Source organism: Pseudorasbora parva, chromosome 3, assembly GCF_024679245.1.
Source record: "Pseudorasbora parva isolate DD20220531a chromosome 3, ASM2467924v1, whole genome shotgun sequence".
Taxonomy (NCBI): domain Eukaryota; kingdom Metazoa; phylum Chordata; class Actinopteri; order Cypriniformes; family Gobionidae; genus Pseudorasbora; species Pseudorasbora parva.
In genome coordinates this window covers 4,983,895-5,011,471 of record NC_090174.1, presented here as the reverse complement: position 1 = coordinate 5,011,471, position 27,577 = coordinate 4,983,895, and the positions used below count along the sequence as shown (strand labels likewise).

The 27,577-nt window shown below is 38.2% G+C and overlaps 2 protein-coding genes and 1 pseudogene across 2 annotated transcripts in view; 1 reads left to right on the top strand and 2 right to left on the bottom strand.

The window, feature by feature from the left end:
* The window catches only part of inpp5jb (inositol polyphosphate-5-phosphatase Jb), a 61,199-nt gene extending 50,451 nt beyond the window's left edge, over positions 1–10,748 (bottom strand). Inside the window, exons 1-2 of the mRNA XM_067437618.1 lie at positions 10,179–10,748; positions 1,860–2,380 (exon numbers count right to left, since the gene is read on the bottom strand). Of these exons, the coding sequence (XP_067293719.1) occupies positions 1,860–2,377 (518 nt within the window). The 5' untranslated portion in view covers positions 2,378–2,380; positions 10,179–10,748. The remainder of the gene's footprint in view (positions 1–1,859; positions 2,381–10,178) is intronic.
* A 5,430-nt stretch (positions 10,749–16,178) lies between these two features.
* selenom (selenoprotein M) lies at positions 16,179–24,023 on the top strand. The gene is made up of 5 exons (XM_067439888.1): positions 16,179–16,374; positions 18,585–18,620; positions 18,746–18,780; positions 19,796–19,874; positions 23,386–24,023. The coding sequence occupies exons 1-5, from the start codon at positions 16,276–16,278 to the stop codon at positions 23,593–23,595; spliced, it is 459 nt and encodes a 152-aa protein (XP_067295989.1). The 5' UTR covers positions 16,179–16,275; the 3' UTR covers positions 23,596–24,023.
* On the bottom strand, positions 20,618–20,734 carry LOC137072205 (5S ribosomal RNA; annotated as a pseudogene).
* Positions 24,024–27,577: the final 3,554 nt, after the last annotated feature.

The following is a 27,577-nucleotide window of genomic DNA, read 5'->3' as shown; positions in this document are numbered from 1 at the left end:
TGCTATGGGCACTGCCACTGAAACAGGCAGAGGAAGAGCCTATATTTTACGCTGAGCTTGCTTCTGCTTTTCAAACATGGAAGTGTGACAAAGGCACATAACCTATGCTTTATAAATTCTCTAATGTGGATAAAGGCATATTTTGTACACATACAACACATGCCCTTATTAGGAGAAATTTTTTTACGACATAAGATCTCATTATTACGAGAAAAGATGTTGTTAAAAGGACATAAAATCTCGTTATTCCGACAATTGAGAGATAAAAATAATAATACATATGAGGCAGCAATGCATCACCGTACATTAACTCGTTAGTCGGCTAGAAAAAACTCTAGAGAGGAATTTTGCTAAATAGTATATGCACAATTCAGATTATACTCGTTGTTTTAATGTATCTTTGAATAAATCTAACATCAAAACAAGTTTATATTACAGTCAGGGCTTGACATTAACCTTTTTTGCTCACCAGTCACTGTGGCTAGTGGTTTTCCAAAGTTACTAGCCACTCAGCAATTTCACTGGCCACAATTTTGGCATTAATACCAGGTGGAAAAACTGCCATATAGATATTTTTAATATTATCTCATAGTTTGTCAGCAGGTTTATAAGGCTGCGGTCACTTTAAGATCTAGCGCACAAATCCATTACACTGTTACACATGCGTTTCCTTTCTCAACTGTTTACGTTCACGTGAAACATATTTTGAGTCTATTTGACTGTTTAAGTGCAATAAGCAGTGAAACAGAACTCAATTTAGTACAGAGAGGCAGCTTTATATGCCACACTTTGGGTGTGAGCACAAGATCTGTGGGAATGAGTAAAAGTATGCGCAATACACGCAATCCAACGATGAAATTCAAACCCTGTAACAGCAACAATATTTATTCGGAGCAAATGAAGTGAGCAAGTGAGGGGAGGAGGGTTTGAGTGTCACTCGCTGTCGGAGAGATGAGAGAGAGAGAGAAAGAGCAGCTGGTATCGTGTATCTATTCTGAGGAAAAATTAGTATTGGATGCATTTCAGAAGCATTTATTGATATGCATCAAAAAATCGATAACATTGCATTGCACTTAGTTTATTAACTCAGATGCATTTTTAAAAGACTACAATTGAAAAATGTATATATTATTTATAAAAACTGCCTTATGTGCAAATTAAAGGCACGATATATAAGATATTTGGATTAAAATATCCAAAAACCACTAGAACAGTGTTGACTTTTGTACTTGCATTATCCCAAATGTTTCCAAGAATGTTTAAATCCAGAGAAATAAGCCATTTTAACCAGCACCGTATCCGTGAGTCGCCTATCAATGACATCACACCCGCGTTACGCTCAATATTCGGTTTTATTTTGTAGAAACCATGGAAACACCAAAGACGCTTTATTATATGATGTGTTTTATTAGAGAGGTGAGAAACTGTTTGGAGAATCGTTGTTATACAGCTCAGCACAGTTAGTCTTATTGTTTAAATCTGTTTTCTTGATTTACAGCGAGTGTTTTACCATGCCTAATACTGATCTAGCTACTGCAGTGTGAACATGTGTCTCATATTCGCCACCTTGCAAACGCACCGAGTAGCATTATAACAAATCTCAACACACTCACACAATAAACATACACATGAGCGGAAGAAGCGGAAGTGGCGACTGCGGGAGAATAAAAGCTCCACGAAATCAAGGTGTCATCAAACTAAGCCTTTGTTTTGAATAAGCAACATCTAGCTGCAAAACATTACATATTGTGGCTTTAATTGTATACATACAACTTTTATTTGAGTGTTGATTCTTAAGTTATTCATTTGGAACATCACAAAAAACACTTTCAGGGTGAGCTAAATTGATGAAATGGTACCTGAAATCCTCCACCATTTGCGACTGAGTGTCGGCGGTCCCCGCGACAGAAAGGGCCCTCTGCGGGTGAAAGGTATGATCTGTAGCTGGCGGTTTGTATGATGCGGTCTGAGGAAGCGAGGCGGCTCTCAGTGCAATGTGGCTCCGAGCCACCGCAGTATGCCCTGAAATCTTCTGTTCTGCCAAATTTGGAGGTCCATGTTCAACATCAGCAACAGTGAGTTGAGATTGAGCTTCTGACGGGTTACTGGACTTGTTGGGGTCAGCCGGTTCATCATGGCTGGTCATCTGAAGCGGTTTAGGAGATTCTGGAGGTTTGGGCTCTGAAACATCAATAGATCCTTCCACTCGCGGGGTCCTCTGAGGCCGTCTCGGTCTGGCTGGAGCCGCCGATGGTATAGAAAAGGCAGGAGACAATGTGGAGGACGAGGACGTTTCTGCCGGTCCTTTTGCTTGTGCAGATGATGGCAGGTCATTAGTTTTACACTCGCTTTTAATTTGCTGCTCGGGTTCCATCATTATCTAGCAAAGAGAAGCACACCAGAGAATCAATCAGCATCTGCATTTCAATGACTTTTACTTTTTAACTACATTTTGCCTAGTCCCAGGCATTGTTTAGTCTCAAGATGCACACCTCAAAGCCGCACTTGGCTACTTTTGCTCTCGGGGTCCCGCTACAGTTGGGAAAAAATAAGGTCCTCAACTACTGTCGTAAGATCTGTCATCCTACACCAGGGGATGCCATCGCGCGTGCATTTGTTGACATGACAACCCTGATAGCCCTGAACTAGTGATGTGCGGATCGTCTCATAACCCGCGGACCCTGTATGTCTATTTAATGGTCGCGGGTGCGGGGCGGGTTGTAAAAATACATACAGTGGTGCGGGGCGGGCCAAATAACTTCATAAAAGCGGCCCACGGGTTGGTGCAGCACTAACAGATCCCCTGAACACTGCAGGAGGAGTTCACATGCAGGTGTTCTTCTGGCGGCGCGTGTGAAATGTCTTCATCCCAGGTACAGTCAGTGGCATATGTTTCAGCATGTCATATGAATATAATTTCATGGGTTTTATTTTGTTCAAACGCCAAATAATCACGATGCTCACGTTTACAAGCCAGCGTCATTATAGTAGTCTATTGGTTACCGTTTTACAGAATCTATATGATACTTCAGTTCAATGTTTGAGTGGTAGGTAATCACCGTAACAAGCAGGACAGCATCGGTCGGGCACGCCTCCTTCAGCTCACGCCAACGAGCAAACGCTGGTCACATGTTGATCCTCGTCCTGCCTTTAATCCCATCACTTTTTCGTTTCCTCTTATTGCTTTCCTTCAACAAAACCTTTTCTTTCTTATTTGTCTCTGCTGCTTCGGACATGACTATATTATCTGACGAACAAAGTTGGGCTCGCACGTCCGAATTTAAGGAAGTGTGGGTGTTGGTGGAAGTGACGTATATGCCGTAAAGCAGTCGAATTTTGTAGTTCTTTTCTTTTTGTTCTCGGGTTACTACCCGAAACCCGAAGTTTAAAAGTACGTTAAAAACGATACAGACCCCATCAGGCTATGGCAGACGTGTCATTCAACCTATTGTAAGTCGATTTATCATCACAAGAGTCTTGAAAATATATTATGAAGGTTGAAAAGTTACCTAGTGCTGTTTTAAAAGCCATGTCCCAAACACACAATTATGATGTTCTCATTATGATTTTATGTAGCCTATATGACAGACTTGAGTAGCACTGTTGCACTGAACTGTATTTTACTTTTTGAAGTGATTTCAATCATATTTCAAGCAATTCAAACCCATCAGGTGAACAGTCTGAATCTGAAGTGTCTCAGCTGAAGAAGGAAATAATACATTATTCATCAGCTTTAATATATCAGCCATATTTTATTATCGGGACGATAACGATAACATTTAAAATGGACTTATATCGAGGAGGCCGATATATTGTGCATCCCTAGATTTTTTCTAAACCCCGTTTATAAAAGCTACTTAAATGTCCTAATAGAACTAAAGCTTAATCCTGGCTTAATCTAAACCCTGTTTGTGAAACCAGGCCTAAACGCATTAACAACAAATGTGGCATGTCAAAATAAAGGCTGCTCATTTGCATTTGTTTTCAGTTTGGGCATATTACACTATTCCCATTCATTCCCAAATGCTAATTGTGTCTGAATGGTTTAATGAAATGAAGTAAACAGCAACCCCTTGTGAAAACGAAGTACATTTTAAAAAGTACTTTGTAAGGAAATACAATGCTTAAAAATAATATACTTAAGTGCAAAGTGAATGCAATGTTTGCAGACACTAATTTGAATGTTAATTGCAATTAAATGAAAATGTATTAATTTGCTGAACGTAAGTGTTTTTGCACTTTTTCAAAAGTGTACTTAAAGCAGCACTAGGTAACTTTTCAACCTTCATAATATATTTTCAAGACTCTTGTGATGATACATCGACTTACAATAGGTTGAATGACACGTCTGCCATACTTTTAAACTTCGGGTTTCGGGTAGTAACCCGAGAAAAAGAAAAGAACTACAAAATTCGACTTCTTTACGGCATATACGTCACTTCCACCAACACCCACACTTCCTTACATTCAGATGTTCAAGCCCAACTTTCTTCGTCAGATAATATAGTCATGTCCGAACCAGCACAGACAAATAAGAAAGAAAAGGTTTTGTTGGAGGAAAGCAATAAGAGGAAATGAAAAAGTGATGGGATTAAAGGCAGGACGAGGATCAACATGTGACCAGCGTTTGCTCGTCGGCGTGAGCTGAAGGAGGCGTGCCCGACCGATGCTGTCATGCTGGTTATGGTGATTACCTACCACTCAAACATTGAACTGAAGTATCATATAGATTCTGTAAAACGCTAACCAATAGACTACTATAATGACGCTGGCTTGTAAACGTGAGCATCGTGATTATTTGGCGTTTGAAAAAAATAAAACCCATGAAATTATATTCATATGACATGCTGAAACATATGCCACTGACTGTACCTGGGATGAAGACATTTCACACGCGCCGCCAGAAGAACACCTGCATGTGAACTCCTCCTGCAGTGTTCAGGGGATCTGTTAGTGCTGCACCAACCCGCGGGGCCGCTTTTATGAAGTTATTTGGCCCGCACCGCACCACTGTATGTATTTTTACAACCCGCCCCGCACCCGCGACCATTAAATAGACATACAGGGTCCGCGGGTTATGAGATGAACCGCGCATCACTAGTTCAGGGCTATCAGGGTTGTCATGTCAGCAAATGCACGCGCGATGGCATCCCCTGGTGTAGGATGACAGATCTTACGACAGTAGTTGAGGACATTATTTTTTCCCAACTGTAGGGGGACCCCGAGTTATGTTAACAAACATAGTCATGAAAGTAAGTGGCCTTTTATTTCATTAATATTATATTGTCTGCAAATACGTTTTTATGAAAATAGAGCACATTCATACTGTAGAGAACATTCAACACAATTAAGGGCACTTCTTCTTCTTTACAAAGGAGTGGCTGGGCAGCACAAATGAGTAAATGAGCTACACACATCCTGGCATGACTAAGACATTAAGGCTCAAAGCTCAAGGTTAGATCACTGATCCCTTTCGTTGGTCAGGAAAGTTCAATAATAGTTACTGGTTATAGCATAGTGACTTGCGTTTTCTTAGCTGTGTTTTAATGTGCTACATCTTAAATCTTTTGATTAATGTTTTTAGTTAAAACAGGAATTCACCAAAACCACAGAGCACTTTAGTGTTGTAATAACATTGGGTTGCATAATCTTACATCTCAAGAGATTTTTGAAAGCGTCATTTAGAAGTTTAGGGTTGGTAAGATTTTTCTAATGTTTTTGAAAGAAGTCTTTTATTCTCAACAAGACTGCATTTATTTGATCAAAAATATTGTGACAAATAATTGCAATTTTAAATAGCTGTTTTTATTATAATACATTTTAAAATGTAATTTATTCCTGTGATTAAAGCTGAATTTTCAACATCATTACTTCAGTAATGATCAGCGTCAAATGATCCTTTAGAAACATTGTTTTGCTACATAACTATCACTTTTGATCAATTTAATGCATCGCTACCTGCAGAATTGATAACGTTTAAAAAAATAAAGTTTAATTTCTCTTTAAAAAAGCAAGCACAATTCACAAGTAAGCACAATTTTCAGCACTACTGTGCCAGCCCAAAATATACACGTTTCTACTTATTACAGTACAATATTCTGTGTATGATCACACTGAAAACAGTTCATATTTCATTGGTTGACATAATAGCTTAAGGGTTAAGCATACTACCGAAGCTCTTCCAATGTGACGGGTTTCATCAGCTCGGAGGGATTCTATTCTAGTGTGAGCTCTCTAAAATGACAGCTGACGGGCTGGACAAAACTAGACTAGACAACAGACACAGCTGTGAACGTTCCCTGCCCACAAGATAACACTGCTTATAGTTCACTGCGTATAGTTTGTTTAAAAAATGCTCCTTGTTTTGTTGCAAACACCAAAAATGATGAATTGCTGTTTACTTCAATATACACTCTCAGAAAAAACGTTACAGTGCTGTCACTGGGGCGGTACCCTAAGGTAGAAAAATAAAAAGACACATCTTTATACCTTACTTACCCCTAAATGGTACATATTAGTACCTTAAAAGGTACATAAAGTACTTTAAAAATGCAAATTAGTACCTTAAAGGTACATAATAATAATAATAATAAACTTTATTTTATATAGCGCCTTTAAATGTTACATCTCAAAGCACTTTACATAAAAATACACATAACATTACTGGCAGTAAAAAAATAATAAAAAAAAGACAGCAACAAGTAGACAAATGAATCACATAAAAGCTATCCTAAAATAATATGGTTTGAGTGATGATTTAAAAACACTAAGGGATTCTGCATTCCTAATCTCAGAGGGCAGGGAATTCCACAACTTAGGAGCCAAAGTAGAAAAAGCCCGATCACCCATAGTTTTCAACCGTGCTGTTTGGACAGTTAAAAGACCAGCTTCAGAGGAGCGTAGAGCACGTGTTGGTGAATAGAGGGTTAAAAGCTCACACAAATAATGAGGGGCCAAATTATTCAAGGCCTTATACGTGAGCATTAGAATTTTAAAATCAATACGAAGGTATTGTAGTACCTTTTCAGTTTTGTACCTAAGGGTACTGCCCTGGTGACAGCAATGTACCTTTTTTTGCTGACAGTGTATCCATAGACTGTAGTTATTAATAAGGAATGTGAATGCTGTGTACTAGAAGTGAAAATGTGTCATATCGATCACAAATTCAGTATGGAGTACCTCAAGGCTCAGTACTAGGACCGTAGCTTTTCTTGTACATGATTGTACATGATATATATCATTAGGAAACATGGCGTTAGTTTCCACTCAGCTCAGCTCTATATTTCTCCGCGACCTGACAAAATACCAATTCACAAAATTAACAGAATGTTTTTAATTCTTCTAGTAAAATTCAACATGATTAAAACTAGTGCCTAGGCTAGATGTGACTAGGCTTTTAATAGAATATTTATTTGTTCATCTCTCAATCATCATTGTTTTGCATAGAATTATATGTTTTGCCCCCCAAAAAACAATTTAAATGTATTTTATGTATGTAGGCTACTGTACTGTTATAAAGAGCTCACTGATTTACATTACAAGCATCAGAATGTCATCTTACTTTTTGGCCATTTAAAGCTACACTGTGTGATATTTTCCCCCATCTAGCGGTGTAAAGGTATATGACCATCCAGTGAATATTAGTTTCTGTTCCTCTCAATTCCGATCTCGTTTTAACTCCTACGGTGGCCGAATTAGTCCAAGATTAACATGGCTTCCAGTTCGACCTCGTTATGAGTGCCATCAAGTGTTAAAACGCTGAAGGCGAAGCTTGAATTTACGGGTATGTCCCTCTTTGGCTAATGTACTTTCAAGATGGAGGGCCAACATGGCGACCGGCATTCGAACCCCTCACCCGTATGTATTTTCAATGGCATATTATAAACTTATGAGAATACTTTATAACTTAAACGAAGTAAATATACATTAATGAGCACATATATATTTTTTGAAAGAACTAAGTGTTTTTAGCTAAGAATAAACTAAAAAAATTACACAGTGTAGCTTTAAGTATCAGCACCAAATTGCATAGTTTTACTCATTTTGCATAAAAGTGAGGTGGTTTTTTTCATCCTCGAGTATATTCTCACTAAATATGAGCCATAAAAGCCTCATATCCAAAACCTAAAACAAATATGTAAACCTTTTTTTATTTTTTGGTTTACATGTTCAATTCTGTTTAATTTGTATGTTTTATTTTATTATGTGTCAAGCTTTACAGGGTTTTAAAAAAAAAAATCACAAAAACCCACCACTATCACTCTCAATTATATCAACACTTTTATCCAAGACTGAAAAGCATTTATTCTAAAATGTGCATTTATTCTATGTACACTTTAGGCACTAATATCTTTCTTTGAGGTACTCATATGCACGCTTTAGGGGTAAATAAAGTACAAAGATGTAACTTTTAAAAGTGTACCAGCGCAGTGACAGCATTTAAAACCATAATAATAAAGGAGTTGGAATGTAATACACAACCTGGGTAATAGATAACACAAAGATTAGTGGAGTACGTTGTAGAAAAAAAACACTATTTATGTTTCTACACTAAACTGTTTTCAGTGCACTTAAGCCAGAATTAACTGCAAAAATATTTATACAAATATCCAACATATTTCGAGACAGTCATGTGTCTATGTATTTGCGCAGTAGTCACGGGCTTCACCTCGCTGTGCTCTGTGTTTGCCTGCCTGACCAGCTTTCCCTGTATTGACAAGATTGTTACAGTCAAGCACACGACTGGACGTATTTGCCTATCAGTGTGGAATATCTCAAAGCATGTGACCAACAGAAAAGCAAAAGAGACAAAAATATAGACTCCGCTAAGCAATAACCCCAAACGCAATGAGTCATTGTGTATGCCTTTGATTATGTATATACACACATACACCCACATGAATTTTTGCAGTGAATCATTGTGTGTGCATTTGAATATCTGTGTGTATGTAGACACAGACAGACAGACAGACAGACAGACAGACAGACAGACAGACAGACAGACAGACAGACAGATAGATAGATAGATAGATAGATAGATAGATAGATAGATAGATAGATAGATAGATAGATAGATAGATAGATAGATAGATAGATAGATAGATAGATAGATAGATAGATAGATAGATAGATAGATAGATAGATAGATAGATAGGCATGAGTGTGGAGAACTGCATAATTAGAAAAGCTTGAAAAATTAGATATTCATGGGGTGGATAAGAGTCAATACTTCATTGCAATTGAGTGATTCATTGTAAAATCTAATTAAAATCCTTCCAAATTAGTTAGCTAACTACATACAGTGCACTGTTGTTATATCAGTGATCATGTACGGTCCAAATGTTCTTATACTTTTGAGCCATGGTTATACACAAAATGTTAGATACTGAAAAAATGCTGAAGGTCACCTTACAATAATGTGCATTATGACCTACTTTGTGTGTGTGTGTGTGTAATCCTTACGTTATGGGGACAAAATGGACATTTTTAGGTCCCATTGAGGAAAATATCTTATAAATCATACAGAAGGAGTTTTTTTTGAGAAAGTTAAAATGCAGAATGTTTCCTGTGATGGGTAGGTTTAGGGGCAGTGTAGGGGGATAGAAAATATGGTTTGTTATGTATAAAACCATTACGCCTATGGAGAGTCCCCATTAAACATGGAAACACTAAGTGTGTGTGTGTGTGTGTGTGTGTGTGTGTGTGTGTGTGTGTGTGTGTGTGTGTGTGTGTGTGTGTGTGTGTGTGTGTGTGTGTGTGTGTGTGTGTGTGTGTGTGTTTCATTACAGGATTTTGAGAAGAAGCTTTTGAACCATTCAGTATCTGATAGCGCTAATTACATTGAAACCCTGTTTGTGATGGTCTTTCAACCTCTGAATAATGCCACTGATGCGTACACACACACACACACACACACACACACACACACACACACACACACACACACACACACACACACACACACACAGAGACAGACGTTTAAATGGCCTATAGTAACACAAAATATAACCCAGACAAAAACAACATGTAAACAATACAGCATTAGTTAAACACCAATGTGAAGTAATGTGAAAGAAACAGATTATATTCTAAATGTATAGTTGTAATGGTAATAACATATGGCTTGTTATAATACAAGTTCATATTGTGTACAGTGTTGGCATTAGTCTATTTCTTACCCAATTTCCTCGACCAAGGCAGAAGTGATGGTATGTTGAGAGGAGATCTGATCTGTGCACCGCTGGAAGCCAAACTTACTGATAAATATATTCAAATAGCATCAAAAGAGCTCATCATCATCATGCGACAATATCGGTTGCTCTGATAAACGTGAAAGCGCGTTCAGATGCAGTGTGTCACATCAGTGCCCGTTCTTCCTGTCACATTAACGGCGAAAGACCTTGAGGTTTACTGGAAGGAGAAAATGGGTCGCTGAAGGCGAGTGCATTTCATCTGCACATGTCGCGGTGCTCTTCGACGTGAATTCGCTCCGCGTTTAAAGCAAACTGTTTGTCACTGACGCGACGCGACGCGAGGCGAATGGTCAGCGCTGTCCTTCAGAACTGCAGCTCGCGCTTCATGCACCTATTGCACCAGAGCTGCTGCTGGCGTTGCTTTCGTCAGAGATTTAATCGCCACGGACGCAGCGCTTTTGTCACATGGTGTTCCGCTGAAGCTCCGCTATACATAAAGATTATTATTTGCATTTCCTCTTGCAAGGCTGTAAAAGTGTTAAAGGTTTAGGTTTATTTTTAGAATAGGCTTTACAACCGTGTAAATAATGAAATGCCGCATGAGAACGCTTTGCTGTTGTCATGACAATCAGCATGCATCCTTTTTTCTTTTTTTTAAAATCAACATAAATACCGAGCACAATTAACAATGCAAATGAATGCAAGAATAAAAAACAAACATTCACAATTCAAGTAGCTGTAAATTTTAAATGGCAAATGAAAATGTACAAACTTTAATGTTACATTATTAATGTTATGTAACGTTGCATTGGCATCAAATCCTACGTATATCAAATTGTTGCAGTAAATGATGAGGTGTTGATGAAGTTCAGTACTACGACCATTGCTTTTCACCCGGTACATGATACCCTCCGTTTTCACTGTTACGCTGATGATACTCAGCTCTACATTTCTTTAAACACTTAATTCTGAAAAAAGTATGATTTAATTATTGGGCAAACAACCTATAATACTCTCTAACACTTGATGGATGTTCTGTCAAGTCTTCAGGAACCTGGGTATGATCTGATACCAATCTTTCATTTCAAAGCCACACTTCTAGCATTTGTAACTGTAATGCTCTACTGGGTGGTTGCCCCACACGTTTAATATGGACTGCATTTATATAGTGCTTTTAAGCGCTTTACATTTTGCCTCATATTCACCCATTCATACACCGACGGCGATGTTAACCATGTAAGGCGCCATCCAGCTCGTCGGGGGCAGCTGGAGTTAGGTGTCTTGCTCATGGACACTTCGACAATTGGTCAGATGGAACCGGGGATCGAACCACCAACCTTCCGGTTTGTAGACAACCTACATGATCCACTGCCGCCCCACTGAGCCACTGCCGCCCATCATAAACCCTGGTCCATAATGCAGCAGCTCGAGTTAACCATTAGCATGGTTCTGCCAACAATGCATTGGCTCCCCATTAAACATTGCATACATTTTAAAGGGGTGGCTGCATGCGATTTCACTTTTTAACTTTAGTTAGTGTGTAATGTTGCTGCTTGAGCATAAACAGTATCTGCAAAGTTACAGCGCTGAAAGTTCAATGCAAACGGAGATATTGTCGTTTAACGTTACGGCAGTTTATTGCCTACAAAAACGGCCGGTTTGGACTACAATGAGCTTCTTCCTGGGTTGGTGACATCATAAACCCTCGCTAGTCTCCGCAGATGTGACTTCTGCCCGTAATGGGAAGGGGCGTGGCGTTTCCGGCCACCTGTGATTGGCACTTCAGCCAATAAAAATACAGGAAACTACATTTGGCCATCTAACCAATCTAAGACCATTGTGTTTGAGGGATGGTCTTCATAGAAGCAGGAAGCAAACGGACCAATCAAAGGACAGTGGAGACAGCGGTGTGGAATAAAGGTCAAATATAAGAAAAATATGCCAAAAAACAAAACAAAAGAAGTATTAAGACATGTTATACTGCGCCCCATTAACACAACCACCCCTTTAAAATCTTACTAATTGCCTACAAAGCCATAAATGGTTTAGCTTCTTAGTACTGAAGAGAGATTTTAACGTGTTATAGTCCTTCATGTCTATTGCGATCACAAAATCCTGATAATACCTAGAATTTCAAAATCATCAGAAACTACGGGCTGTGGATCTTTTTCCTATTTAACACCTAAACTCTGGTACTGTCTGCCTAGCCTTATCCGGTACTCCCAGTTTAAATCAAGACTAAAAACACACATCTTTAACCTAGCATACACATAATACATTATCACGTTTATATTTAACTCTATTAAAGGATTGTTATAGGCTGCATAAATTAGGTCAACTGGAACCGGTAACACTTCCCAATACACCAGATGTACCTGTTACATCGTAAGAAGAACGGCACCTATGCTAACATTAGTCTGTCTGTCTCATCCTTATCCCGAGATTACTGTAGTCAGTCGGATGAATCCGAGCTTCAAAAACTGGAATAAATATTTTGAATCCTAGAAAATGCTTTCAAAATGTACAGTCTCTCTCCAACACCAACATGTTTTAATGACATCATTCTGCCCTTCAGCTTTTATCAAATATTCTGTCCAAACAAATGCTTTAATCTGAAGTGTCCCGCCACCTACATTATAAAAAGTAATTTCTGAAATTAACTATATTTCACACTTGCTATTTTAAATACTGCGAATAACACACAATGCACCATATTTAAAATATGGTGAAATGTGAATTATTCAGAAAGAATAAATCAATATGGCAACTTTAAAGTTGAAATGTAAATTCACCCTATATTTAATTGATTTTATTGTGAAAGATGCATCCATGCATTTGTTGCATGTTAGTTATGTTTAGTTGCATTGGGTGTATCTTTATTTTGGCTTTGGATCTCTCTTTCTCAAGGGATTTGGTAGCTTTAGCAAAACATACACCAATCAAGCAGCAGATCCTTTAAGTCCTGTAAGTTGCGAGGTGGGGCTTCCATGGATCGGACTTGTTTGTTCAGCACATACCACAGATGCTCGATTGGATTGAGATCTGGGGAATTTGAAGGCCGAGTCAACACCTCAGACTCGTTGTTGTTCTCCTCAAACCATTCCTGAAAACACCAGGGAATACCGTTTCCATGAAAGGGTGAACATGGTCTGCAGCAATGCTTAGGTAGGTGGAGCGTGTCAAAGTAACATCCACATGGATGGAGGACCCAAGGTTTCCCAGCAGAACATTGGCCAAAGCATCACACTGCCTCCGCCGGCTCGCCTTCTTCCCATAGTGCATCCTTAAGCAAAGCACCCAGCCATCCACGTGATGTAAAAGAAAATGTGATTATTTTTTACCTTCTTCCATTGCTCCGTGGTCCAGTTCTGATCCTCACGTGCCACTGTTGATGCTTTCGGCGAGGTCAGGGGTCAGCATGGGCACCCTGACTGGTCAGCGGCTATGCCGCCACATACGCAACAAACTGAGATGCTCTGTCTAGTCTGACACCCTTCTAGAACCAGTCTTTAACTTCTTGAGTAATTTGAGCTCCAGTAGCTCGTCTGTTTGATCGGACCACACGGGCCAGCCTTCGCTCCCCACGTGCATCAATGAGCCTTGGCCGCCCATGACCCTGTGGCCGGTTCTCCACTGTTCCTTCCTTGGAGCACTTTTGATAGATACTGACCACTGCAGACCCGGAACAGCCCACAAGAGCTGCAGTTTTTCGTGCTTCTAACACATCAACTCTGAGGACAAAATGTTCACTTGCTGCCTAATATATCCCACCGACTAACAGGTGCCGTGATGAAGAGATCATCAGTGTTATTCACTTCACCTGTCATAATGTTATGCCTAATCAATGTATATGACATAAGAGTCACAGTAGAGAGTGTTCTTTGTACTAGCTGTAGAAAGTGAGTAATTTTAATAATGTGAGTTGTTTGTCCATTTGTGAGAGTGATTATGTAAGCTGAAAGTGCCACTGGTTAGAGACAGTGTCTTCTACAGGCAGCATTTCACACTCTGGTGAACAGTACACTTAAGTCTGCTTTTACAAAGGCACTGCCGTTCCCTACAGAGTATTTATGTATTTAAACCTCACACGGTTCAAAATAAGGTTCTTCATTTTAACATTTGACTATATGTATAAGATTGCAACACTCACTTTTACCAATCCAACCATTGAACTGATGGAAGCCAGTTTTAAAGCATCCTTGTATTGGAGAGAGGCAGTGTGAACCCAGAATACTCGTTTAATGACACAGCAGTAACAGTTCAGTGTCAGGCAAACAGACTCCGTGCCTATTTAAAACACCACTGCAGATGTGGGTCTAAAGAAGCATAATTCAAAACCAGGCTCTCCTATAACATTGCAATTTTGTTACTGTGAAATGTTTTTGTTTCATATAATATGACGTTATATCTTTAAATGATTTGCATAATCAAGTATCAATTCAGATCAGGCAGCAGGGGAATTTCAGTTTAGCTTATTCATCCACACAACTTTTTCTCAAAAATACCATCTGAAATCACAAACTCACAGAAATGCTCCTGAAATCTCAACAAGATCAAACCTGACATCAAACCAAACTGAATATGACTAAATATATTTGGTTTTAAATAATTACGTCTACAATTATATATATATATAAACATAAATAAAAAACAGTGACAAATTTAAATGTTAAACAAAAATTATGAAAATGGAAATACATTTTACAGATTTCTTATTCTTTAAGCATTGTGTTTATGTAGTGTTGAACTTCTGATTAAAAAAAAAATCCTAAATAAAGGCTTATATCCTCAAAATTTACAATTATGAATGCTAACTTAAGCTAAAAGAAGTAGCAGATTAATTAAGCAACATCCCTTATGATAAGATTAGAGGAGAAAAAACTAATTAAACATTTTTAAAGCAGAGTTGAAAGCTGGGCATGATGTGAGCCTTAATAAAAGAACAGACATCCGACCAAAAACTCCAAAATAAACCACAAAATGTACAAGATATATCAATATCACAATTAAATCTGTTCACAAGATTTATAAATCAGTTTAAGAGACATTTCTTTGATTTTATTTGTGATTAAATATTTATGACAACGTTTTCAGAGTTTACTCCCCAACGATATAGCAGGACTGGAGACAATATCCCTTTGAAACCAAACCTGTAGACAAAGATTATTATTCTTAATATGAGAAAGAGAGAAACAGATATGACCAACTTCAGGATCAGCGGGATCCAGCGAGTAGAAAGAGCTGAGGACAGGTATTCTTAAGAAGCTTTTTTAGACCAGAGGGATCAGCATCCATTACACAGCAAAATATTTAGAAGTGACTGGAATATTATATTTAGAAAGTTGGCTAACAAAACTATATCATTACAAAACCAATTCATAAGAAATAAAGGCTGTGTACAGAATGTGCTTATTATTCCAGATAAAACTATTGTGGCGTAAATGTGAGTGAAACGGCTTCGCACACAAGAACAAATGTAGGGCGGGGCTTGATTTTATCCATTAGGAATTGATTGGATGGTAGTGGTTTGTTATTGGTCGATCTCATGTGAGGGACAGATTGGCCTGCCCTCGCACCAGTAAATACATCATCATAGATGTGGCTGCAAGAAGAAGGAGATATTTTGAAAAAAGATTAAAAATAAAAAAACAACAGGACATGAATAAAAAAATAAAAAAGAACGATTATAAATAAAAAGACTGGTACATTTTGCTTTTACTCCTTTAATACATATACAAATGTTAAAAAATATTTATTAGAAAATATATATATTTTCTAAATACGTGAAGTGTAGCCTATAAGTTCATGTATGAGTAGGCTACTAAAGAAAACAAACGCGGGCAAAACAAACCAAATACTGGATTTATGTAACTTCACTACCAAATCCGTAGTCCCATTTCACCCTTATGGGGAATTTCTCTCTGCCTCTAGATAGCGATAGGCTGTTCCCTTCAAAAGCAGGAAAAAAAAGAGAAAGAGCGAAATATGAGCTCCGTGACGTGGCAGAGTCGGTGTGGAGAGCAGAGACAGGCACGCACGCACACACACACACACACACACACACATCCTCATCTAAGGAAGCATGTGGACGCTTATCTTGACTGCCCTGCTCCCATCCGTGATCTTATCATATGAAGTGGACACGGAGAAACTGAACGGTCTCGCGAAGGCCAGAGTGGAGGTGAGTAAAGGCTTCAGTCAGTCAGCCTCAGTGTCTGGACGGATAGATGATGCGGAATCAAAACACAGATATTGTAAACAACACACGAGATTTTACCTGGAGACACTACGCCTGCCCTTGCAACCTGTGTGTCATTTGTTTTTATTGGCAAACGTTTCTACGAAATGTTTTTCATGGATGTGTAATCCCTAGAGTAAGGGAGACATTCAGGAAATATCATTTGCAAATCTCACGTCTCACTGCATGGTGAACAAGAGATGCGTACTGGCTCACATTATATATTTAATGTTCATAAGCTGACGTGTTTTTTTGTGTCAATGCATATTATTTCGTTGTATGGTACCACAATAAAATCTACAGTACTGCATTAGTTTAAATTAAATGTCATAATATAAGTCTGTATAATACTCACGTGTCAAAATAAAAGTCAAATCACATGAGGAAGGTCTCTAAAGGGTTAGTTCACCCAAAAATGAAATGAATGTCATTAATTAACCCTAATGTCGCTCCACACCCGTAAGACCTCCGTTCTTCTTCAGAACACAGTTTAAAATATTTTATATTTAGTCTGAGATCGTATGCAAGCGTATGCACACTATGTCCAGAAAGGGAGTAAAAACGTAATCAAAGTAGTCCATATGAGACATCAGTGGGTTAATTAGAGTCTCTTGAAGCATCGGAAATACATTTTTGTCCAAAAATAACAAAAACTATGACTTTATTCAGCATTGTCTTCTCAAACAAACAAAGATTCCAACAGTTATGAATCGGCGTATTAATTCATGATTCGGATCACCAATGTCACGTGATTTCAGCAGTTTGACATGCGATCCAAATCATGAATCAATACTCTGATTCATAACCGTTCGAATCTTTGTTTGAGAAGAGAAGACAGTGCTGAATAAAGTCATAGTATTTGTTATTTAAAACATATGTTGGTTTTTAAAGTAATCGCTATCGACCCTATAAGAAAATTTGGCCAATATATTTCAAAACCTATAAATAATGTATTATTTCCTTCTTCAGCTGAGACACTTCAGATGCGCACTGTTCACCATGATGGGTTAGAATTGCTTGAAATATGATTGAAATCACCTCAGAAAAGAAAATGGGATAAAAGGAATATAATTAGTATTTTCATCATTTAAAATGCAGTAAATGGTTAAACATTTATCTGTCTTACATGGACCTGTTGATATAAAAACTGCTTTGTCTTTAGATTTAAAAAAAAATGTTGAGTCTCAAAAGGTTCAGTAAATTACAACTTTTATACATTTAAAAGGAAACGTGTATAATTTTACAATTGTCTATTTTAGTAAATGACAATAATTTTTTGCATCCATATATTTCTAAAAGCATAGGAACTTGATACATTTTGCATACAAAAAAAAAAAAAAAAATTTACGGTTTATTTGCCAACTACCCAAATACAGTTGTGCAGCGCAAGTCTGTCATATCGGCTGCATAAAATCATACTAAAAACATTATTATTGTGTTTTTGGGACGTAGCTTTTAAAGGTGAGACTTTTGTTTTTGTAATCAGGCTCTCAGAAATTATGTAAAGATTTTGATTTATCGGCCAATATATCGGTTCAAATATAAAGAATTATCGGTTATCGGTATCAGCCAAAATGTTCATATCGGTTCATCCATAGCTGATGTACACTCCAGCATCATTGAGACTTTTCACCGTCTTCATTTTGTGTTCCAGACAGATTTTGAGTAGGGATATTTCTGTGACTTACTGCAGATCACACCTCACACCAGTAGGTGGCGACACGTGATCGTCTATATGAGCCATTGAATTATTCGCTCAACTATTGTTCAACATCTCTGAATCATTCAGGAATGAAATCCTGCAACGGTGTTATTCAGAGATGCACAACACTTCATTCTGCTGTGACTTTCGTGATAATAGTGTCTATAATGTAAGTTACTCAATATTAACTTCGTTTTGTGCAACAGCAATATCACACACATAATTGTGCTGTTGGTTACTTTATTTCTTTGTAAGCCAAAGCATCAAGTTTACATGTCACCAAGCAACAAAAGCAGGTCTAGAGAAATGTGTGTGGAAATCACGTTAAAACGGCCAAACCCTATATAAGATCATGACCGCAGACAGTGAGAAGTCCCAGTGCTGATGTTATACAACATGGAGTGCATTTGAAACATTTCTTCATATCTTACTTCTTCACTTTCACCTGCAGACGTGTGGTGGATGACAGCTGAATAGGCTGAGGGAGGTAAGTACTGCGATATTGACACATTCTGTAGATAAAGTAATAATAATAATGAAAGTATTACTAAAAACTTACATCAACTCACATGGTTATGTGGAATTATTTTCTTCTTTCTTCTCTCATAACAGGTCAAGGCATTTGTGACCCAGGACATTCCTCTTTAGTATCCTTTTTAGTCACCACACCCTTCAGCATAATTTCACGTTTTCACAAATTCGCATTTTTACAATAATAGTATCTTTTTCAAAAACTTACGTTTTCATGAGTCGTGTAAATGAGCGGCAAAAACACAAAAAAGTTTTACTTTTTTAGCTGAATATGTTATCGTGCAAACAAAACACTGTGCAATTTGACCATTTAAATTGATATATTAAAAAAAATATATAACAATAAAAATATCTGCATAACAGGAACATTGATTGGTTGGATAAAGCAATTTTTTATTGCAACTTAAAAGTTGCTTTTAAAATTATTTGTGTTTTGTATTATTAAAAAACATAAATTTGATCTCTCTGTATTTGTCAATTTGCAGTGATTTTCTTTTTCAAAGTAATACATTGATCATTCATTCTTTCATATTTTATCACAAAGAATAAAAAAGGCTCTTTAATCAATAAACATAACATTTATTCATTTTTAATTGAATCTTTTATCTTTAAATAATTTATTCATGTTTTATATATATATATATATATATATATATATATATATATATATATATATATATATATATATATATATATAGTGTGTGTATGTGTAATATAAAGTGTCCACAATGTTCAAATGTAATCTAGAATATATACAAGCTAGAAAAACAGCGTCTTTTCTCCTAAAATGAAGCGATCTTTTTTCAGTGTTTTGTCCAGCACTGTGTCCGCGCCCTTCTCACCTTTCAGTGAGCTACACACATCTTCAGATCAGGTGATCATGCTTTCAGTGCTGGGACACAATCTGTTCTGTTAATCTGATTTAAACCGGTTCACTTTCAGTAGTTGAGCTCATTGTCATCCGATACATCCCTCACCTTTCAATCAGCCGGAATGCAAATACATGTTTTTCTGTTGGCCGAATGTAAAGCTGTGACAGAAACCGGTGTAATTCTCAGCATTTATTCCTGATATCTGTCAGGTAATTAATTCTTTAAGTGTTTAGCTCATCCTTAATGTTCATCTGTTCAGCCATAACCTGGTAATGAAGCACGTCCCCGGGGCCGACCCTGAACTCGTCCTTCTCAACCACTACTATGAAGAGCTAGATGTAAGTAACATGTCCGTTTGAAACGATCGTTTTACAACCAGGATTAGAAATCTCAAACTACCATTTCTACTCCAGTGTAGAAAACCCACAAGCACCGTCTTTGTTTGTAATGTAACACACACCACAGTGTCAGAAGCCTGTTCGGGGAGTTGCACTGAGATGATATGTCTGCTGCACTCGTACAGGAATTTGCCATTTAGTACGAGGAGTAGTCATCACCTACTAGTTTTCCTAGTGTTAGAAAGCACAGTTCAATATTTTGACTCGTCTAGATACATAATAATAATAATAATAATAATTCATTACATTTATATAGCGCTTTTCTAGACACCCAAAGCGCTTTACATATAGAAGGGGGGAATCTCCTCAACCACCACCAATGTGCAGCATCCACCTGGATGATGCGACGGCAGCCATATTGCGCCAGAACGCTCACCGCACACCAGCTGATTGGTGGAGAGGAGACAGAGTGATGAAGCCAATCAGGATATGGGGATTGTTAGGAGGCCATGATGGACAGAGGCCAATGGGCAAATTTGGCCAGGATGCCGGGGTTACACCCCTACTCTTTATCGAAGGACAACCTGGGATTTTTAACGACCACAGAGAGTCAGGACCTCGGTTTAACGTCTCATCCGAAGGACGGTGCTCTTTGACAGTATAGTGTCCCCATCACTATACTGGGGTGTTAGGACCCACACAGACCACAGGTGAGCGCCCCCTGCTGGCCTCACTAACACCTCTACCAGCAGCTACCTGGTTTTCCCATTTGGTCTCCCATCCAGGTACTGACCAGGCTCAGCCCTGCTTAGCTTCAGTGGGAAACCAGTCTTGGGCTGCAGGGTGATATGGCTGCTGGCAAAGTGTACATAGTGTACCTTATTTTTTACTTAAGAGTGCGCGCAGTAGTTTCTAAATAAGAGTGCCTTTTTACACTAAGTTCAAATGTCCCGTCTTGTTGGCAGAGGCTATTTTCAGTAACTCCGCCCACTGACGTCTGACAAAAAGACTCTGGGTTATCAACAGGAGCAATAGTGGAGGGGTAAGGCACGGCACAAATCCACCCGACCTCCAATCCTCCTTTTGCTCCAACACTCGCTCTACTCTCTTTCCCCAGCACATATTAGATCGGAATGGCATTTATTTTCAATAAAAATGAAGAAAATATTCGAATAGTGGAAATAAAGTGTCTAACGTGTGTTTAATAATAAAGAGTTTAGGGTTAGGGGTAGGTGTAAGGAGGACTTTATTGTCCCAATAAGCCGTCATCCATTTTAATAAATCATTTACACTGTTATTATTGCATACTGTTTAATGTAAAACAACACCGAGGTGCAAAGAGTATCTGCCACTATCTATTAATATAAATAGCATCTAACTACTATTTACAATTATTGCAAAGAAAAAACTGCTATTTTTACATATTGTAAATAGAATATATGGCTACTCACACTTAGTGTAAAAGGATCTATTGCAGTTTAAACTTCCGTGATAATGTAGTGTCTGCGTCTTAATATTTCAAATGGGTATTTCTTACCTTATTATTTGATTATATCGTAGTGTTGTAGTACTCGAGACCGGTCTTAAGACCATTTTTGAAGGTCTTGTCTCGGTCTCAGACTTCGGGGATTTTATCTCAAGACCGGTTAAGACTAGCCTAGAAATCTAGACGCACCCTAGCGGCAGCAAATTTAATCTGCGAACTCTCAATACCCTTTTGAGCTGTATTCCTCTCACTCTGGTCGGGCCAATCACATCATGTATAGAATCGGTGGGCGGGGCCATAATGACGACGGCCGAGTTGCGTTTGCGTGCTTCTAGTAAACACAGAAACTGGCGAACGGCGGCAGTCTTTCGAATCAGCTTTGACGGCGACTCTGGAAGACTTGGAGTTAAGCTTTTCTCTGAGAAAAGAACAAAGAACGGCACTGAAGTCATTCTTAAAAAGGGAAGATGTGTTCGGAGTTCAGCCGACCGGATACGGCGAATGTTTAATCTATCAACGAGCTCTGTTTCACCTTCGTTGCTCTGGTTGGTTGTAGCGCTATCCTATCGCGTGCAGAGGGAGTTTGAAAGACAACCGTTTATCCGCCCCTCAGATTGAGCTGTCAATGGTGAGTTTCCAGACCAAACATCTTGATGTGGGTCTGGCCTGTCAGGCTAGGTTAAGACCAAAACTAATGGGATATTACTAAATTGTTGGTGCATTGTCGGATTTATTTATTACATTATTAATGTGATTAATGTGAGGTTATTTCTATTTTGATTTATTTGTGTCTGCTCAGAAATTAATGCGGGATTGTGTCAAAAATGTCATCAAAATTAATAAAAATGAAACACTCACAGAATTAAAGCTATTGTTGCAAAAAGGTACTTGTATGAAATCTGGATTTTTATATTATAACGGGATTTAATTCACAAATTTGAACATGATTGCTTTTATACAAACATTCAATCTCTTAATTCTCAACATTATTTATGCATTCGTAATTCACAGATTCAGGCGCATCTTCTGTGCCACCTCTGCAGTCCAAAGATGAATTGTTGTTGATGATTTAATTTGATTGGTAACAGCTCTATATAGTGGCTTATTCTAATTATATTTATGGATTAAAAATAAGTACTTTCTCAGGTAATGTGGCTCTTTATGAATTTAAAGGGATAGTTCACCCAAAAATGAAAATGTGATGTTTATCTGCTTACCCCCAGGGCATCCAACATGTAGGTGTGTTTGTTTCTTCAGTAGAACACAAATGAAGATTTTTAACTCCAACGTTGCTCATATACTGCATGTCAATTGGGTCTAATTTGCAGATAAACATCAAATTTCCATTTTTGGGTGAACTACCCCGTTAAGGAGTTTTGGTCTTGGTTTTGGATTAGGTGGTCTTGACTACAACACTAATGAATTTGTAATGGTAAACACTGGTTTATTGCACAATCCGTTTTATCGTTTACTGCGCTTTGTCATTCTTTTAATTATGAGCCGCTAATGAATCGGAAAATGGCTTAACTCATAATTGCAAAAATAGGTAGATATCATTTTTATTTTTTAAATAACGAGGGAGGGAAATAAATGTATTTTCCAAACTATGGCTTTACCCAAATAAACTGATAAACCTATAATAATAATAAACATCTTAGAGCTGTCGGGATGGATTTCGGGGGAACTTACATAGGCCTACATAGGCCCTAATGCACGTCATTTGCCCATGCGTGTCACGTTTGTCACAACGAACGAGAAAAATGTATCATAAATCATTCAAAACAGCAAACGAACCGGAATCACCAGTTGTAAAAACAAAAATAACGTTATTTATTTAAGATGTCCTGTATCCATGTGTCTAGCCCTATTTATCCGCAGGCATTGACTCGTGCAGTTTTATTGTTTTACCTCTAGAGGGGGCAGGAGACCCATAGATTGACGTCTTTTAACATTTATTAAAATGTCTTCATAATAACCCATGCATGATCTGACTCTGATGAACGATGCGGTGTATTTCTCTTCCAGAGAATCCCATTATCTGAAATGTCTCGCTCTGAGATAAACAATCTCTTGGCAAAGCTGGGCTTTTATAAAAAAGAGAGTCCCGAAGACCAAGTGCCAGAGGAGTTTCGTTTCTCTCCAGCGAAGGACAGTCCCTTTGAGGGCCAGCAGGCCACGAGCCCGACCCCTGAGCCTGACCAATCAGATGTGGATTCCCAACACACAGATCTGTAGCCCCTTACAGAGGAGAGATGGTGTGGGACGGCAGCAATGAGACCTGCTTGATTTACAATTACCTAAAACTGAGCCAGATCTCCTGGTTAAATGTGGCCCAATTATTGCTTAAAAATAGTTCAGCACACTTTCAGGAACTTGATTTGAGTGGCATTATTCAGTTCAGACACTGATGGGAAAATATGCGTTGAGAGTTTGTGTGTGAGTAGTTTTTGTTTGTGGCAGTGAACTGTTCCGCTGGTTTTGCTCTCCCTGTTCTGTCCAGAACCTGATTTGTGCCCAGAGGGGACGTTAATGATGTCCACAGCTGTAAAAGCCTGAGACTGGCTGGGGACTGATGCTCTGTGTTCTCATGGGCAGAAATCAGGCCTGAGACAGACTGTGGGAGCAGAAACATACCACTGAGAAAATAAAGCTTTCAAAGATCACTGCGAATGACTGCTTTTTTATTATTATGCAATAGAAATTATGTGAAGACCTAAAGTCAGGATTTTTTTTTACAGTTTTGTTTATAAGAGCACCTATATTATTAATAATCACAATAAACCTCTCTAAACATGAATATATATATACAGATATACACTGTATATATAGCTATATATCTAGAGATAAATATATAAATATTATATTTAAATATTTACACACACAATTAAATACATAGATGAATAAAATATATACACACAAATATGTAGATTATATATATATACAGGTCCTTCTAAAAAAATTAGCATATGTGATAAAGTTCATTATTTTCCATAATGTAATAATAAAAATTAAACTTTCATATATTTTAGATTCATTGCACACCAACTGAAATATTTCCGGTCTTTTATTGTTTTAATACTGATGATTTTGGCATACAGCTCATGAAAACCCCAAATTCTCAAAAAAATTAGCATATTTCATCCGACCAATAAAAGAAAAGTGTTTTTAAAACAAAAAAGAGTCAACCTTAAAATAATTATGTTCAGTTATGCACTCAATACTTGGTGGGGAATCCTTTTGCAGAAATGACTGCTTCAGTGCGGCGTGGCATGGAGGCGATCAGCCTGTGGCACTGCTGAGGTGTTCTGGAGGCCCAGGATGCTTCGATAGCGGCCTTAAGCTCATCCAGAGTGTTGGGTCTTGCGTCTCTCAACTTTCTCTTCACAATATCCCACAGATTCTCTATGGGGTTCAGGTCAGGAGAGTTGGCAGGCCAATTGAGCACAGTAATACCATGGTCAGTAAACCATTTACCAGTGGTTTCGGCACTGTGAGCAGGTGCCAGGTCGTGCTGACAAACCAAATCTTCATCTCCATAAAGCTTTTCAGCAGATGGAAGCATGAAGTGCTCCAAAATCTCCTGATAGCGAGCTGCATTGACCCTGCCCTTGATAAAACACAGTGGACCAACACCAGCAGCTGACATGGCACCCCAGACCATCACTGACTGTGGGTACTTGACACTGGACTTCAGGCATTTTGGCATTTCCTTCTCCCCAGTCTTCCTCCAGACTCTGGCACCTTGATTTCCGAATGACATGCAAAATTTGCTTTCATCCGAAAAAAGTACTTTGCACCACTGAGCAACAGTCCAGTGCTGCTTCTCTCTAGCCCAAAAGTGTCTTGACCTGGGGAATGCGGCACCTGTAGCCCATTTCCTGCACACGCCTGTGCACGGCGGCTCTGGATGTTTCTCCTCCAGACTCAGTCCACTGCTTCCGCAGGTCCCCCAAGGTCTGGAATCGGTCCTTCTCCACAATCTTCCTCAGGGTCCGCTCACCTCTTCTCGTTGTGCAGCGTTTTTTGCCACACTTTTTCCTTCCCACTGAGGTGCCTTGATACAGCACTCTGGGAACAGCCTATTCGTTCAGAAATGTCTTTCTGTGTCTTACCCTCTCGCCTGAGGGTGTCAATGATGGCCTTCTGGACAGCAGTCAGGTCGGCAGTCTTACCCATGATTGCGGGTTTGAGGAATGAACCAGGCTGGGAGTTTTTAAAAGCCTCAGGAATCTTTTGCAGGTGTTTAGAGTTCATTAGTTGATTCAGATGATTAGGGTAATAGCTCGTTTAGAGAACCTTCTCATGATATGCTAATTTTTTAAAACTTCAAGATTTTGGGTTTTCATGAGCTGTATGCCAAAATCATCAGTATTAAAACAATAAAAGACCTGAAATATTTCAGTTGGTGTGCAATGAATCTAAAATATATGAAAGTAAAAAATGTATCATTACATTATGGAAAATAATGAACTTTATCACAATATGCAAAAAAAAATTAAAGGACCTGTATATAGTCAGTGGGGGAGAGCAAAATAAAGTAAACTGACATAATATACCCAAAGATTCTTCATACACTACCAGTAAAATTGATTCAGACACTTTGACCTGAGCATGTTTTGCTTCAGTGTTTTTCTTTAATTGCTAATGCGACCTTTGACACCACAGACTGAACAGAATGAGTTGTTGCTTTTGAGTTAAATCGGTATAATCAGATTGTGTTGAACAGCTGATTGGTTGATTGTAATCCATTACACACCTTTCTATCAAAGTTATCTGTCATTATCAAGATGAATTCTGACAGTTTAACTCTAAATTCTTGTCATATTTTATTACCATCAGTGATGCCAGTAACGCGTTACATAGTAACGCGTTACTCTAATCTGACTACTTTTTTCCAGTAACGAGTAATCTAACGCGTTACTATTTCCAAACCAGTAATCAGATTAAAGTTACTTATCCAAGTCACTGTGAGTTACTATTTTAGTCATTTTCCTTTGTAAAAACCGACAGCTTATCAAAATTCTCAGCCCGAGGGCTGGAGCCGTGTTTTTTATTTATTTATTTTATTTTTTACATTGTTGCAGCCATTAAAATAGTTCAGTTTTGTTTTTAATGTCAAAGTAGTTATTTTTCGTTTCGTTTTTTATTATCCTAATTTTGTTTGTTAAATTAAAGTTTATATAGGCAAGACAATTCAAGAGTTGGTTTGAGAGACTAGGCTATTAAACATGCGGTAAACTCACTGGGTCGTCACATAAAAAAATTAAAACTTTAATTTAACAAACAAAAATTGCTCCAAACATTTTTCTAAATGAACTTAAAAAATAAACGAAACGAAATATAACTACTTTGACATTAAAAACAAAGTAGGCTAGTTATTATACCACCACAAAGGCATTTCTGACGAGCTGAGGCAGCTGATAGATTAGCCTACTGCTCACAACATGCTCGCAACGGTGCTCAAAAAACCCGAAACGGGCTACACAATCTAAACAAACAAAAAAAAAAAAGTACAGGCAGGTTGTCTTATAGCCTACCTTACACTTCAGCAAAATTAATATAAATCCGATCTTCAATTCCCGCGGTATATGCTCATTTAACGGAGTTCACATCAAAGCAAAAGATTCCAGCATTTTATTCAGCAGCCCATTTCAAATTCAAAGATCGCAATATGAGAGAGAGAGACCTAAGCACTGGTAAGATCATTAGTCTCATTAATTTATATTGAAGATGATTGTGTTTTGTGTGACTTATTTTAAAGTTTCATTAACGGCCATATGCGTTGGCTTGCTTTACTCATTTGCAGCGATGTAGCAGTAGCACCGTCATATCTATCTGACTACAACATAACACGCTCTCACACATTTATTTTTTAATTATTTGCCAGGAGTAAAATTTACACATGTGGTTTAAACAACCAGATATATTTACATTTGTCCGGTTTAGTTTGAAATGCTTTCATGCACCTTCTGAATTGGTTTGTTTGAGTGATCGGAATTAAATACGTCTGGAAAGACTCTCGGAAGGCATTTAGGCCTACTCCTGGTCATTTCGCAATCAGATAGATACCTGGTCAGAGAAAACGAATGAAGGAACCAGTTGTAAAAAGGCCATAACTCTAGCAGCTGCACTGAAGAAACGGACTCTTTAACCCTGCGCGAGCCATTTCTCGACAGTGGCGCAAGCTATCATGGTCTCATGTTGTTTCCACCAGCAC